The following is a 17,451-nucleotide window of genomic DNA, read 5'->3' as shown; positions in this document are numbered from 1 at the left end:
GTCGGCGGAAAAGAGTTTTGTAATGGTTTGAAACTACTTGTAAAGTTTGTTGGAAGTTGCTAAGTGCTCTCATCCTCAAGCACTGGATGACTAAAGTCCTTGTATTTACGTTCTAGTAGTTACACTGCCTCATGGCACTCACACAGTTTCTACAAAGGAAGATGAGAAAGTAACACACTATAATTTCTTTCTCCCATGGTACTGCAATTGGAATGTTGAAATTTCATGACGATATAGTTTGCACTTCAGAGGGTACTTTGTTTTCACGTGCAGCTCAAGCGAGAGAAGCCTGAACTACAAAACAAACATGGTATGCATGTTACTATCATCAACTAGTAAAGAGCAGCGAAGTTAGTTCCATATTTGTGGACCGAAGGACATAAATCGACGGAAATTCATAAGGACGTGCGAGGGGTGAATGGGGATGGCTGTACGAACTGAACAATGTCTCCAAGTGGTGTACATTCTTCCAACAGGACCGTGTGAACCGTACTGATTCAACCATGCTCCAGGCGGCTGGTAACAACTGCAACCATACAGAATGTCAGTCATTGAGGCAGCATTTTTGAAGAACTGGCGTGTGCAGCTGTGAACCTTATCATAGCTGTTCAGTATTTACTATTATGCAATGTAGGATACTGTTCATGACGCATTGAAATTTCGTAAAGTTGGTGCACACTGGATGCCTAAGAACCTGACAGACAACCAAAAGGACCAGCGAATGATAACAAGCTTGCATCAGTTTGTGTGTTACCCTGCAGAAGGATGTGACTTTCTGCAAGATATTGTTACTGGTGATGAATAGTGGGTGTACACTATGCTCCTGAATCCGAGCCATCCTGTATGGATTGGAAACGTGCTGGTTTCCCAGTAAAAAAAAAAAAAAAAAAAATTCAGGGTGATCCAGTCTGCTAGGAAAATACTTGTGACAGTGTTCTGGAGTATACATGGTGTGTTATTGGTGAACTTCACTGAACACGGGAGCTCTGTGAATGCTGCAGCGTACATTACAACCTTGGTTTAGTTGGTTTTCCTTAGTTACAAATGCCACAACGTTAATGCTGATGGTGACAGTCTTCTTAATGACAATTCTTCCCCCATGTGAGAAAATGCCAAATTTGGGTGGAAGATGCTCCATCATTCACCATACAGTCTGGACCTTGACCCGTCGAACTTTCACGTGTTTTGACACATGAAGAAATTCTTGGCGGGCCAACATTTTGTGTCAGATGCGGAAATGAAATCAGCAGTCTGCAGATGGCTATACTCCAATCAAACGGACTTCACGAACAGGGTATATTGAAACTAGTACCATGATGATGGTATTAATGCGTTGAGAACGTCAGTGACTTTGTAGAAAAGTAGGTAAAGGGTGTAAGTTCATTTGTGAAATATTTTTTTGAGCATTTTCGCAGTAAAATAATTGTGTATTACTTTCTAATCTTGCCTTTTAACAATAATATTTGTCTTACTGTGTTAAACTCTTAATGTAAGAGAGTACCTGTTCTTGAGTAATTATGACAGTGTTTTAAATTCAGTCAATAATTATGCAAAATAATGAAAGTCAAAATAAGTGACACAAGTACAACTACAAACCTGTCTACCCTAACAAACTCAAAGTATACAAGGTGGTTACATCCGTAATTGCTACTTGAGCCAATTTAAACAGAAAACTGTTTACTGTATGGGTATCCAACTTTATAGAACAGATGTTCAGACTGTGTGTGCTGCAGGATTTACATCGTAAGTGCCAGTGTCACGACTTGAACTAGGTGCCGGTGCTTCGGTCAACATTGGCGTGGGGGAGTTAAGCAAGACTTCACTTGTAAAGCTGTTTTACCCAAAAGCAGCAGTAATACTGATGCTCTTCATGAGAATCGCCACATTAAAGAAATACAGAGAGGTCATCTTTCTGCACTGGGTTGAAGAAAGCTTGAATTAACTGATGAGTTGGGAATTGCCCCTGAATGAGACCAATGGTGAATTGTGCCACAAATTGTTGAAGAAATTACTGTTGTCATGACTGAAAATGCTGGACACAATGTGTAATCTTCAAGCAGTGCACGAGCTGCGTCATGACAGGTGAACATTCTGTGGTCCCTGTTCCAAAAGTGTTGTGAACAGTTGGGAAATAGTATCTCTAGTGTGGTTCCAGGTTGTTGTGAATGCAGAAGGTCATCACACTGAGCAAAGTATGTAACCTGGAATGGAAACGTGCTATGCAACTAACAAATGGTACCCTCTCATGTAGAAATTATATGTTTGTTTCAATGATTTATTCAGTATTTGTCTTCTGCATGTCCTTACAAATATTTCATCAATTTCATTGTCGTACTATCTTGTTTTTGTTGGGGACCTCTTAAAGTAGTGAAAGTTTGATTATAACCACCCTGTGTACTGTTTGCTGAGAGGAGTCATTGCTGAGAGCAGTCATAAATGTGAGTAAATAAATGTGTTAACTTCTTGTAGCAAGCAGTGAATGTCTGGTAACTAAAATTATGAACAGGTATTTTTCAGTTTCTGTATCTAAAATACGATATACTGAAACAGTTTCCAGTTTTTCTCTTTTATAACAACCCTTTCACTTTCCATTATATATTAATGTTGATATTTATCCAAGCAATTGATTTCCATAATTCTTCTGTTGAGCATCACAGGAGTCTATCAAGCAATAGAAACTCCATGTTGGAATATTAGCAGGTTAGGAAAAAGACAGATTGCTACTTACTGTTAAGGCGACACGTTAAGTTGCAGACGCACACAGTTAAGACACTTACCCATAAGCTTCCAGCCACAGCCTTCATCAGAAAAAGAAAGAGAAACACGCACAATTGGTTCACGTAAGCAAGTACACCTAATGCACACAAGACTGACAATTCTGGCACCTCGGCCACGTAGAATGGAAGCAGCAATCTGGAGGGGGCGGGAAGGTAGTGAATGGGTGGCGGGAGAGAAGAAGGCTGTCTGGTGGAATTTGCAGGTACTAGAATGCCAATAGGTGCAGCATGAGTAGGTTGTGGGGCAAGGAGGTGGGGAAAAAAGGCGTGAAAAAGGACAGGAACAGGGATAGGTGGTTGGATGCATTTGCAGAGAGTGGCAAACAAAGAGGGTGGGAGAAGAGAATGGGGAGGAGGTGATGGGACAGAGGGGGTGGAAACTGTTGGGGCATGGGGGGGGGGGGGGGCAGTATGTTACTGTAGGTTGAATCTTGGATAATTATGGGAATGGAGTATGTGTTGTAAGAATAACTCCCATCTGTGCACTTAAAAAATCTGGTGGTGGATGGGAGGATCCAGATGGCTCGGGTGGTGAAGCAGTCATTGGAATCAAGCATATTATGTTCAGTTGCGTATTGAGTCACTGGGCAGTCTACTTTGCTTTAGGCCACAGGTTGGTGGTGGCCATTCATCCTTGAGGACAGCTGGCTGGTAGTCATACCAACATGAAAAGCTGTGCAATGGTTGCAGCAGAGCTGATGTATAACATAGCTGCTTTCACAGGTGGCCCGAGATAAACCTGTGACAGGACTGGAATAGGAAGTGGTGGGTAGGTGGATTGGGTAGGTCTTGCAACTGGGTCTTCCACGGGGATATGATCCTTGTGGCAAGACGTTGCGATTGGGACTGGCGTAGGGGTGGATTAGGTAGGCTGCAGTCGAGATGTTGTGTGACAGAATACCACTTTAAGAGGGGTGGGAAGGATCTTGGGTAGGATGTCCCTCATTTCAGGGCCGGATGATACGTAATCAAAGCCATGGTAAAGGATGTGGTTTAGTTGCTCCAGTCTGGGGTGGTACTGGCTGACAAAGGAGGCACTCCTTTGTGGCCAGTTCATGGGGATTGTGGGAGGATTGGGAGTGTGAGGGGAAATGGCACGGGAGATCCGTTTGCGCACTAGTGCCTGCCTGTGAAGGCTTTGATGAAACTTTCAGCATACTGGGAAGAGGAGTCCTTGTCACTGCAGATACTCAGTCCTCGGGTAACCACGCAGTATGGGAGGGATTTTTTGGTGTGAAGGGGATGACAACTGTCGAAATTCAGGTACTGTTGGTGGTTGGTGGGCTTAATGTGGACAGAAGTGAGGATGGCCAACAGAGAGGAGAAGATCAGTGTCTTGAAAGGAGGCACACTTGGTAGAGGAGGACCAGGTGAAGAGGATGAGAAAAGATGATGTTGAAATTGTGAAGGAGTTTATCAGAAATTTGTCATTGGCTTTGATCTAAGAGAGAATTAATTTGCTTAGGAGGGCAGCTAGTTTGCAATTTTTCAGTGTTGTGGCTCACTTACAGGTGCAGCTACTGTAGCCTCAGTATTCCATTCTACTGATCTGTGTCGAGAAAAAAATGAAAATATGAGCTGTAGAAAATTAAGCAAAATATTCTGCACTTATAGCAGAAACTTGTACTTGGCATCAACATTTCGGCACGTAGTGACTTCGGTCATGCCGGTGACTGAATAAAAGTTTAAAATGTAATCATCTCACCACAGAACGTTTGACAGGAATCAAATTAACCCTCTCAGTTGCCAATATCTACTCCATACACATGTCTCCATCTGTCACAAGTTCAAACGTGTGAACTTCATCTTTTCGTAATTATGTGAACAGTGAGGATCATGACTCTTGTTCACTGTACTGGATTTTGACACTCGACTGCAAAAGATAATATGCGACTTAGATACTACTATGGTGAACAAAAGGATGAAACAATTTCAGAAATGATTTAAAGCACCGACAAACACCACCTTCAGAGTACCTGTTTCATTGCTCCAGGAATGTCATGTGTAACATCACGCGACAGCTATGTGGCCTTCTTGACGGAGGGAGGTGGCAGTGTCGCAGAGAGCAGAAGGCTGGAGATAGCTCTGATAATGAGGTATTAATATTACACACATTTTATGCAAATGATGAATTTGTGATTGTTTCAGGAAATTTGCGGGCAAAACTGCTTTGGACATGGCCTCGCAGAAGCGTGTGTTAAAAGAGTTGGTTGACAGATATATTCCACTTTCTTCGTCACCTGTGGAATCCCCATTGCCTGCATCTGCTGGTGTCAATGGGTGGGTAGTGTATGCTATTCTTCCATCTATTTTAATGTGTATTGAATAAGAACTGCATGCGTGGAGGAAATATGATTTCTGCTGATGGTTACTCACTCTGCAAGTTTTGTGTGTGTGTGTGTGTGTGTGTGTGTGTGTGTGTGTGTGTGTGTGTGTGTGTGTGTGTGTGTGTGTGTGTGTGGTTTTTTTTTTTTACATAATTAGGAGATCAGTATATCTAATAAATATGAATTTGTATTGACCAAACACTTCATGCCTTTTTTTCTGTTTAATTGTAATGTGACCCACAGATTAACATATTGGAACTTCCTGGCAGATTAAAATGGTGTGCCGGACTGGGACCAGGTTTGAATGCTGCTCCAACACACAGTTTAGTTTTAATTTACCACAAAGTTATGAATCAGTGCACACACTGTTGCAGAGGAAAAATTTATTCTGGATATTAAGTATATGATCACACAGTGTTTGTCTGGTGCAGCTGGGTAGCATTGTCAGATTCTTATAACCAAAGGTGTGATAGAAGCTGATGGCTGTTGTAAAAAGGAACTAAGCTTTGTGACAATATTTGCCAGTTCTGGTTGACCTTCAGCTTGTATGATTTATGTGATTAAAATATGTTAGAGTTGTTAAAATAAAGTCACTTTCCTTCACAGGCTACCTGTTGTTTGAAACAAAGCACATTAGTTCATATCGTAGTCAGACAATTCCAACCAGTCGACCATTTTCTAATGTATACATATGCATGTCTGCTGTATGGCACAGACAGAGCATGCGCGGTCTTGGGAAGGTATATATGACCACATACAGCAGCAGAAACTGTCGATAGTTGAAAAGAATCCACATTACACTTCATAATAGTTGTAATGGTGCGATTGTTCACATCAGACAGTGTTTACTTGTCATGTGCCTGCTGGTTGTCCACAGACTGCTGTATTCATTTATCATACTCAAAGAGCCCGGTGTATACAGATGTGAGTGTAGCACTGCCAAGCCAAATGTATTACTCGACAACAAGTGCCACAGATCGACTATAGCAGGAACCACCTTGAACACGTGACTATAATAGCGAGAGCCACACTACAGTTTGGTCTGTTGCCTGTCATCGCCTAGCACTGTGAGCAGGAAAGTGATTGTGGAAATTGTAGTCACAGGCAGACACTGTGACGGCTCACTACTAACTTCATTAAATTTACCACTAATTACGACGAGAAGAGGTGGACACTACTAAGGGAAAAGATATGGAACAAGTGGGCAAAATATTAAAGCTGAGTAAGCCGATGGAAGGAGGGTTGCAGCATCTTGCCAAGTTGGATTTGGCTGTCTGCCCCTAAGAAGAGGAGGCAGAATGCACAAAATAAATAGTCCTCTGGTGATACAGGTAAATGTGTTGTTATGCTTCAGTTTCTCTGATATTGTGAACTGTGCGAAGAAATAATGGCTTTGCAAAAACTGCAGCTTTTGTTACACAGAGTTGGACTTCTAAGCTAGTGAGCGACCTGTAAGATTTCATTTCAAATGCTGTCAGAATGATCATTTTGTCACGTGTGCGAATGAGGCAACATGGTTTTAAAAAGTGCAAACCATTTTAAAGTAAAGGGGCCGATGGTTTATTCAGACACATAGATCGACATGTTACAATCTGATTGTTCCCACAGACTGTCACAGTGATAGTGTGCGAGGAGTACCGTTCAGTTGCCACGTCATATGGGGAACTCGGTGTGCAGATGAGTAACGTGGTGTGGTGCTCCACCTTTACAGGTGTGCCATCACCACCTCCCCTCCCCATAAACACGACAGTGCTGCCACTCCAATGTGGTCTCCAGTTTACTTTGCTGGTAATACCGATGAGTATCCGCAGCTAAACAAAGTAGTACCTGGCACTTCCTGGCAGATTAAAATTGTGTGCCACACCGAGACTCAAACTCGGGACTTTCGCCTTTCACAGGAAACTGCTTTATCACTGCTTATTTCACAGGAAATTTTCTGTGAAGTTCACAAGAATTGAAGCTGTGAGTTCGGGTTGTACTCGGGTAGCTTATTCGGTAGACGAGTTGCTGGTGAAAGATTAAGTTCCTGAATTCGAGTCTCTGTCCAGCGCACAGTTTTAATCTGCCAGGAACTTTCATATCAGCGCACCCCCTGCTAAAGAGTGAAAATTTCATTTTGGTAAGTAGTAACTGATTGAAAGAAAGAACCATACGTATTGCAGACTATAGAGCGTTCCATTAGTCGGCAATTGGAGGAAGGATACAAAGTGGTGTTTCAAGGGGGTGTCAAATGTAAGGCTAAATGCTAAAGAATGAGGGAGGAGAGGGAAAGAATAAGAAAGTAGAGTTGAATTTACTGAAATGTAATGAAGTATTGCAGGACAAAATTGCACTTTTACTGTTCCACATATGTACCTATAGTTCGATTAAAATTACTTGATAGTTGACTTCTGTTAGTTGCTGTTACAGTGTAGCCACATCCGTTGCCGGCTACCGCTCGTTTACAGGTGACACACAGAGGGTCACTTCACAAATGCTGTTAATGTGTGATGCAGAGCAATGTTTGAAGTAGCCACTGTGACGTATGTCAGAAATGCTGTATTGGCAGCTGCTTTTAAGTGACTAATGACTGAACTGCGGCAGGCGCATTTTGTAGCCTTGAATTTTTAACTCTTGTCCCAGGCTGACCACAACCATGTGATGTGCAATATATCCGAAAGAACGGAAGTCAAAAATCTGTGGCAGAACTAAAATCATGATCACTTTGTTCCTCGGTTAAAGCCAACCTTTATGAGCAAGCTCAAGACAGAAAAAAATCATTTTCAGTGCTAAAAGCAAATTGTAATTTCTCACTATTATTGACTACCTGAAACTATCCTCACACTAGTTAAACGAGCTGCTGCATTACCAAATGATGATCAGTCTTTGTTGGCATTTAGTTCCAGTCTCTATAGGTGATACAGGCAGATTCCAAATGGAAAAGGAATGATTAGAAGAAAAATAAGAGCAAATAAGTAAGTCAAAGTGACAGTGAAAAATGATGCAGCAAAGAATTAAAAATTTAAAAAGAAATGTGTTTTAACCACTTAATAAAAATAATAACCAAACTCTTATGGTTAGATTAAAAAAAAAAATCGCTGTAGGTGATGAGATTCGAACCTCTGACCTTGCACATTTCAGGTTAATACGCTAACCATTGCATGGAGTCACAAGACTGGGTTGAGCACTTATATTTATGATTGTGGTACTCCTGTCACAGTGATAAATAGCTGCCTTCATAAATTGAGATGTGTGCAGTGTTGTAAGGAGCTTATCCAACATAAGCAAATCTTTGTAATAATGGTAACTGTATGTGTGATGTTAAATTGCAACTTTTGCGTAAGTATCCCATTAGTGCTTGGTTAGGCTGTGTAAGAAACGTATATTTCTTTAACATAATGTTTTGCTTGCATTGTTTTTGGTGTGGTCATTGTGTGTCATGAAATAAAAGTGCCAGACCCTTGATGTGGGATGCGAACATAAGGAAGAATGGCGGATGAGGAACTGGAAGCGAACTGATGAATTGTTGTGGCAGTTTGGCAATGGCTAACTGTTCAGCTGTGACGTTGTTCACTTTGATTGAAGGAAACCAGCTCCCATACATGAAGCGTCAATTATCAAGTAATTTTAATTGGACAGGAGATAAAACTTCCTGGTGATTACAACTGCTTGCCACCTAGGATTCAAACTGGGAGCCTCACCTTTTGCGACTAGCGCTGCTAACGACAGAGTGACGCGGGTAAGACTTGTGACCTGCTGGCACCTCTCTTCTGTCTTCTAAAACTTCTCCCACACTCTTTGCGAGACTGGCACTCCTGGAAGAAAGGGTAAGGAAGTTCGGATTCTGGTGGACTAAAGCTGCGAAGGAGGGCCGCAAGTTCTGCCTGTGTCACTCTTTCACCGAGAGAAAGGCGAGGTTTGGTGTTTGAGTACCAGTCTGACAGACAGTTTTAATTGCCAGCAAGTTAGAAAACTCATTGTGAAAAGTCGCTCTCATGTGTATCCCTGTTACGTACCTCAGTTTCAGCCAGCCGGCAGAGTCAGAGACGGAAGCCGACTCATCCGGGCAGGAGCGCAGCAAGTCTGCGGATTCCTCAGGCAGTGGGGGCGGAGCGACGGTCGGCACCAGCAACACGGAGCCCGCGCGGGTGCCTGCACCCACTAAAGTGGCAGCCGTGCACCGTCGCGGGAGCCGGCCACCGCGACCTGCCCGCCAGTCCCACGACTACTTCCCCCCACACCCTCTTCCTCTCCCCCATCCCCACCCGTCCTTGTCTTCTGCAGCCTCTACTCTGAGTCTTGATCTCGATCCACATATTGACCAGGTGAGTGTCATGAGGTTCACACTTTTGTCAGTATGTATTTGAAATTATCCAGCAATGACAGCAGCAGAGGAACTATAAATAACTTCTAGAACAATGTGGAAATGCTGTGTTGCAAATAGCAAGCAAGAAATCAAAACTGAGGTCAAATGACCCTTTGCTAGAATGTGAGGGTGCATTAACGTACTAAAATGATAGTCTATGCGAGTATGTATTCGGGTGAACCCCCGCCCCATCGTATGGTCCACATACTCAGAGAGAGAGAGAGAGAGAGAGAGAGAGAGAGAGAGAGAGAGAGAGAGACACTTTCATATAGACTTTGACTAACAAACATCCAAAGATTCTATGAATGCAAACACATTGAATGTTGTAGGTAAAATGTGACAATTATTGAACTATATGATAAAAATGAAAATTAGTTACAAACTACAGTTGGTACACACTTTCTTCAACATGTGAACATCACTACAGATATTCAAATTTAGGTTATGACATGTTCGATACGCCTGCCATTATTGGTGATGGTGTGGTGCAGACAAATAGCAAAATTCTGCATGACTCGATGAAGTGTCGGAACATCGGTGCTGTCGATGACCTCCTGAATGGCCATTTTCAGCTCAGCAATGGTTTTGGGGCTATTGCTGTACACCTTGTCAAAAGGTGTTCCATGTGTTCAGATCCGGAGAATGTGGCAGCCAATCGAGGCCCATGCCGATGGCCTCTGGGTACCCCAGAGACAGAATGCGGTCCCCAAAGTGCTCCTCCAGAACATCAAGCACACTTCTGCTTTGATGGGGGTTGAGCTCCGTCTTGCAGGAGCCACATCTTGTTGAAATCAGGGTCACTTCAGATAATGGGGATGAATGCACACCACACATCAGCTATACCAGCTGAAGAATTCTGGTACAGTGGATAACCCTCATTCTGCCAATGGCCTTGTCAAGGAATGCAGAGGACTGGGCAGAACTTCTGGGTAAGCCCTTGCCCATAAGGTGGGAAACTGCCCCTAAAAGGCAAAACTATCAACGGCATGTTGTAATTATTTTATTTTATTCTATTTTTTTCCGCAGTTTCAGATACGGAAGTTGTTGGGCTAAATTCCATCATCTGCAACTGTAATGAAAGACGTATTAAAACCAAATGCATTTCGCTTTATTCTGGAGTAGCTTCATTGGTCACTATTACAATGGTGTTTGTTCTCTCTCTCTCTCTCTCTCTCTCTCTCTCTCTCTCTCTCTCTCTCTCTCTCTGTCTCTCTGTCTCTCTTATAATTTGTTTTGCTGAGATCATCAACCATTTGTATGCCGCAGTTCATAGTAGTAGGTTAAAGCTTGTGAACTGTTTGTGACCTTAGCAAAAAAACATATTGTTACAGTGATCACTGAAGATGCTGTAGAATAAAGTGAAATGTGTTTGGTCTTAATAAGACTTTCATTTAACCTGAAAAAGATGTTATTTAATCTATGTAACTTGTAATTATCAATGGCATGCAGATGCAGAGAGGCAGTGGAAGCCACTGCATGAAAGACACATAATGTGTATCCATGGGACATAGATTACACCTTTCTTTCTCCCCCCTTCCCTTCTCCCCCATAATAATACCTGTCTGAAGAAGCAAGAACATATTTATTGTAACTTTAGATTAAGCTTATTAGTCTGTATGTAGTTTTAGAATTGACATGTCACCTATGTCACAATCTTTAATTGTATGACACATGTTATGTGATAATTAAATTTTGATTTGATTGATTGATTTGACATATAGCCTGTAATTGGAAAAGTATTGTAACAATTCACCATCTTCAAAACATTGCAGAGAGTCTCTCATTCAAATCTCTGGTAGGAGACTGCTCATGGGAATGCAAACGTGCAAAAAAGATTGAAGAACTGATGATAGGATAACATTGTAAGAGTCAGAGTATGGGACTCAAAAAGTTTGAATGTGATATTAAAGCTAGAAAATCTGAAAAGCGAAATGCAAAGGCTCGATCCACACAACTGTGAAGTGAAATGAAAAGAAGATTAGGATTTCTGGTCAGGTAGCAAGAGCAGCAGAAAATGATATAATGACAGTAGGATCCGTTATGAATAAGAAAGTAGAGCAGAGAGAGTTACTGTGAATAGTTCAGTGATAGGGTTGTTCTCATCAGAATCAACAGCAACAACACATTTGAGATCTATGCCTACATTGCAAGCAGAAGATGAAGAGGTATAAAAAGTATATGAGGATATTCAGTGGGTGATTAAGTACATACAAGGACATAGTAATCAGATAATAATGGGGGATTGGAATACCAAGTTGGAGGAAAGCATAGAAGAAAAAGTCACAGAAGAATATAGGCCTGATAGTGGAAAGGAGAAAGACTAATTGAGTTCTGCAATAAATTTCAGCTATTGACAGTGACTCACTGTTCAAAAATCGGAAGAGAAGGTGGTATAGTTGGGTAAAGCCCAGAGACGTGGAGAAACCTGGATTAGATAATACTCCATTTGAAATTTGGAAACCGGATATTGGAGCGTAAAGTGTACCCAGGTGCAGAACAGTGTGGAAAGAATTGTGATACTGAAGTACTGATGAGTGATGAGATTCCTCCAAGGCTGTAGATACTGAGACAGTGAAACCAGAATAGACATTATGTTGAACAGAAATCAGCATATGTAAAACTGGAAGTAATTTCTCGTTGGATAGAAACCTATAGGTACAAGGAAGGTAACGACAGAAGAAATACTTCAACTGTTCGATGGAAGAAGGAAGTACAGAGATACCTTTTACAATTTAAGTCGAGAAGCGATAGATAGTGAAGTCGCCATGTTTATCTTTGATTGGTTTTCATCTTCGGGATTAGTAATGTACTAGAAATTAGGTTTACAACCTGAAATCTATGTCATACAGCAATAATAAATTTTGTGAAACAAGTCTAAAAAAGTGGTCCATTTTGTTAATACAATATACAGTGTTTAAACAAGAACCCAGAGTTGAATTAGTTAAAAAGTACAACAATGTTCAGGGAAAAACAATAGTCAAACAATGGAAACTCCAAGTTGGAATATCAACAATGTAAGGGAAAGGATTGATTGCTACTTACCGGTAAGATGACAAGTCGTGTTGTAGACACAGAACTAAAAGACTGGTTCACATTTAGCTTTCAGCCAAAGCCTTCTTTAGAAAAGGAAACACATGCACATATATTCATTAATTCATTCACACGAGCAAGCACACCTCACACAAACAACCACCATCTCTGGCAGCCCATACCAGAATGCGTTCAATGCCGAGCTGCCGGAGATGGTGGTGCTCATGTGTGCGTGATGTGTGCTTGCTTGTTGTATGAATGAATGGTGTGTGTTACTCTTTCTTTTTCTGAAGAAGACTTTGGCGGAAAGCTAAATGTGTAACAGTCTATTGTTGTGCCTGTCTGTAGCTCAGTGTGTCAGCTTTATGGTGAATAGCTATCTGATGAAATGACAGAATTTTAGAAACTTTACTGTTGTCATACAGATTTGATTTTACGTATATAGAATGAAGTGGTGAGGGAAAATTTGTACCAAGGCCAGGATTTGAGCTCGAGTCTCCTGTTTACCGGGCAGATGCATTAGCCACTAAGCCATCTGGGCACAGCAGTTCACACAACTGCACGGATTGCCCTGGCATGCCTCCTTCCTCGATCCAAATTCTCACTGTCACCCCAGTCTTATTTAAATTCCCCCTTACACATGAACAGAATTGCTGAAACTCTCCACATTCTGGAATAACACCTCAGCATCAAACATAAAAAAAGAGGGTTGGTGTAGAAATCCATCCTTTTCTAGTATTGTCAGTATATAAATCACTTAGGAATTAAGTAAGTAGGAAGTGCAGGAAAGCCAAGGCAAAATGGCTGCAGGAAAAAGTGAAGAAATTGAAAGAGAAGTGGTTATTGGAAGGACTGATGCAGTATATAGAAAACTTAAAACAGCCTTCAGTTAAATTAAAAGCTAGGACACAATGGAAATTCCACTTTTAAATCCAGATGAGAGAGTGGATAGGAGGAAAAAGTACATTTAAAGGCCTCTAAGATGGGAAGGACTTGTAGGATGATGTAATTGAGGAAAAAATGAGAGTCAGGATAGAAAGTGTAGGGGATGCACTATTAGAGTCAGAGTTTAAGAGAGCTTCAGGAGACTTGCAGTTATGTCTTAGAAATTTCCAAAATTGTGGGGAGAAGTAGTAACTACACAATTGTTAAAACAGTGTGCAGAATCTAGGAGACTGGAGACTTGGGAAAGTATTTCCCATGCAGTCCTGAAGATAGCGAGGGCAGATAAGTGTGTGACCTGTCACACAACAGCTTAACAACTCGTGTTAAAGTTGATGACAATAATAATATCTTTAAAAAAAGGAAAAAGAAAATTGAGGATCTGTTAGATGACCAGCAGTTTGGTTTCAGGAAAACTAAAGACTCCAGAGGGGTAGTTATTATGTCACAGTTGACAACAGAAGCAAGACTTAAGAAAAATTGTGACACTTTCAGAGGATTTGTTGACGTGGCGAAAGAACTTGGCAGTGAGATGGTGCGACATGTTAAAAGTTCTCAGGAAAACAGGAATAAGCTGCAGGGAAAGTCTTGATATACAATATGTTTAAGACACTAGAGGGGGGAAAATGAGAATGGAAGACGAGGAATGAAGTGCTCAGATTAAAAAGGATTTAAGAGAGGGATGCTGTCTTTCTTCCCTACTGTTCAATCTATATGTTGAATACGTGATTACAGAAATAAATGAAAGGTTTGAAAGTAGGATTGAAATACAGGATGAGAGGATGTCGATAATAAAAACTGCTGACAACAGCATTGCTATTGTGAGGGAAAGTGTGGAAGAATTGGAGGGCCTGTTGATTGGAATGAACAGTGTAGCACATTCAGAATAAGCCTTTGAGGGTAAACTGAAGAAAGACAAAGGTAATGAATATTCTATCACTGAATCAAAATAACACACGAAAGAGGTCGAAAGGAGGACATTAAAAGCAGACCAGCACAGATAAAGACAGTATTTCTGGCCATAAGAAGTGTACTGGTATCAAACTTAGGCCTAACTTGAGAAAGAAATATAGAGAATGTGCTTCTGTAACACAGCATTGTATGGAAGTGATGACAATGGGCAATGGGAAAACCAGAAAGAAGAGAATAGAATGGTTTGAGATGTTGTGTTATACCTATACTATATGGTATATACAAAGTTTTATTGTGACATGTTCACCTAGTGTTTTGGTGTTAGTGGAAATGAGGCATCATATCCGAAGACCAATGCTTACCAATAGAATATAAATAGTCACAACCTGATTGCTATCAGTTGAGTGTTTGTTACTATGTACAACAACAATTGAAATATAAAAAATGGTAATAAATTAAAATCTCTGTGTAGTTCACCATAACTTTGAATGCCAGAATTTAGTTTCAGTGAATTTACATTACATAATAAAAAGGTCGCCAACTCCTAAAATGAGTAACAGTTAATTTAGTAAATGACTGTGATGACTTTGAAATCGCAAACATATCGTGTGGCAAAGACAAAGTGGCAACTGAACAGAATGCATATATGCTAGTGTATGTGTGAAAGGCACAATTACCATGAACACAAAAGATGTTAATTTGGAATATTATGGTGTTAGGTTCCTTAATGATCACAAATATTAATAAACACTAACAACACTGTACTGTGTTACGTAACTCGTGATAATGCTGTCTGTGTGGAAATATGCTTAACTATGAGAAAAACTGATTATTATTCTTTATATATTACTTTGCAAATGATTGCATCTCAGATTAATGCAGTAATAACTTTCATTTGTGGCAACAACTATTTTTCGGTGCTTGTGTTAAGTCAGACACAAAGGAATTAATGATGTTAGCTGTCAATGGGCATCGATGTTCGTCAGTGTGGCAGATTGAAAACTTATGCCATACCGGGACTTGAATCTGGCTCTTCTGCTTACTAGGCAGATGTACTGATGCCTATGCCATGTGTACACAATAGTACGCCTCACGTTGGCCCAGTTGCATCAGATACCTGTTAAGAGTTTGAGCCTGATGTGCATTTGGAGTGAAGTGGTCATTGGCTCTCATCACCTTTAATTACATATGAGATGTGACCAAAACTACAGGGAATTTTTTTTGTTAATGTATCTTTATTTATCAACATTAGCTTTGTGCTTTTCAGAGTAATGAACCTCGTACAACATACTGAATACTCAGAACAATAGCAATAAGGATGGCTACCAATTATCGCAGATGGGCTTATGAAAAAATGCAACTAGTGGCATAAGTTAACTTATGACTACTAGTCTGTAATGAATAGAAATCATTTGTGCAAATAAAGAACATCTTTAAACTTCTCAATAGCAAAGTATACAGGATATTGGTAAGCAAGTGTCCATGACTCTCAACAAGTTCCTAGTGATCCAAATATGCAGTGCGCTTGATCTACATTTCACACAAGTCAGACTGAACTGACACTGAGCCAAGGCAATATGCTGGCGGCAACTCGGCAGTTTGAGGCACATGGTATGCTCATTCTACAGGGTGCCAATGTGATGACAGGTGACTAATGTCAATCAGACTGTAGACGAGAAAGAATGCAATATTAGTGTCATTATTTTTAACACTACACTATGAATGCAAGGCTACGTTCATAGTATAAGGTTACAAATAATGACAATAAGAAACTTCCTGGCAGATTAAAACTGTGTGCCGAACCAAGACTCGAACTTGGGACCTTTGCCTTTCGCGGACAAGTGCTCTACCAACTGAGCTACCCAAGCACGACTCACACCCCGTCCTCACACCTTTACTTCTGCCAGTACCTCGCCTCCTACCTTCCAAACCTTGCAGAAGCTCTCCTGCAAACCTTGCAGAACTAGCACTCCTGAAAGAAAGGATATTGCGGAGACATGGCTTAGCCACAGCCTGGGGGATGTTTCCAGAATGACAATAACATTGCATTCTTTCCCATCTACACTCTGATTAAAATTACTTGATATTTGACACTTCATGCAGAGTGGATTCCGAATCACTCCCCTTTTTTTTCTTCCCCCTCTCTCTTGATCCATCGTTATACAGGGTGATTCAAAAAGAATACCATAACTTTAAAAATGTGTATTTAATGAAAGAAACATAATATAACCTTCTGTTATACATCATTACAAAGAGTATTTAAAAAGGTTTTTTTTCACTCAAAAACAAGTTCAGAGATGTTCAATATGGCCCTCTCCAGACACTCGAGCAATATCAACCCGATACTCCAACTCGTTCCACACTCTCTGTAGCATATCAGGCGTAACAGTTTGGATAGCTGCTGTTATTTCTCGTTTCAAATCATCAATGGTGGCTGGGAGAGGTGGCCGAAACACCATATCCTTAACATACCCCCATAAGAAAAAATCGCAGGGGGTAATATCAGGGCTTCTTGGAGGCCAGTGATGAAGTGCTCTGTCACGGGCTGCCGGGCGGCCGATGTATCGCCTCAGGTAGTTGACGTTCAGGTAGTTACGGACAGATAAGTGCCAATGTGGTGGCGCTCCATCCTGCTGAAATATGAATTGTTGTGCTTCTTGTTCGAGCTGAGGGAACATCCAATTCCTGGGCTGCGAACAAATGCTTGCTGGATGCGTGCTACATTTTCATCACTCATTCTCGGCCGTCCAGAACTTTTCCCTTTGCACAAACACCCATTCTCTGTAAACTGTTTATACTAACGTTTAATACACCACCTATCAGGAGGTTTAACACCATACTTTGTTCGAAATGCACGCTGAACAACTGTTGTCGATTCACTTCTGCCGTACTCAATAACACAAAAAGCTTTCTGTTGAGCGGTCGCCATCTTAGCATCAACTGACGCTGACGCCTAGTCAACAGCGCCTCAAGCGAACAAATGTACAACTAAATGAAACTTTACAGCTCCCTTAATTCGCCGACAAATAGTGCTTAGCTCTGCCTTTTGTCGTTGCAGAGTTTTAAATTCCTAAAGTTGTATTCTTTTTGAATCACCCTGTATATTTTAAATATTGAA

General features: G+C 41.0%; 1 protein-coding gene across 2 annotated transcripts in view; it reads left to right on the top strand.

Annotated features, from left to right (window-relative positions):
• Positions 1 to 17,451, top strand: part of LOC126424546 (uncharacterized) — a 176,078-nt gene that overhangs the window by 27,537 nt on the left and 131,090 nt on the right. For both annotated transcript variants that reach the window (XM_050087290.1, XM_050087289.1), the window contains exons 6-7: positions 4,926 to 5,057; positions 9,105 to 9,408. In XM_050087290.1, coding sequence (XP_049943247.1) covers positions 4,926 to 5,057; positions 9,105 to 9,408 — 436 coding nt within the window. The remainder of the gene's footprint in view (positions 1 to 4,925; positions 5,058 to 9,104; positions 9,409 to 17,451) is intronic.

This window comes from Schistocerca serialis, chromosome 10 (assembly GCF_023864345.2).
Source record: "Schistocerca serialis cubense isolate TAMUIC-IGC-003099 chromosome 10, iqSchSeri2.2, whole genome shotgun sequence".
Taxonomy (NCBI): Eukaryota; Metazoa; Arthropoda; class Insecta; order Orthoptera; family Acrididae; genus Schistocerca; species Schistocerca serialis.
This window is presented reverse-complemented; position numbering and strand designations above follow the sequence as displayed.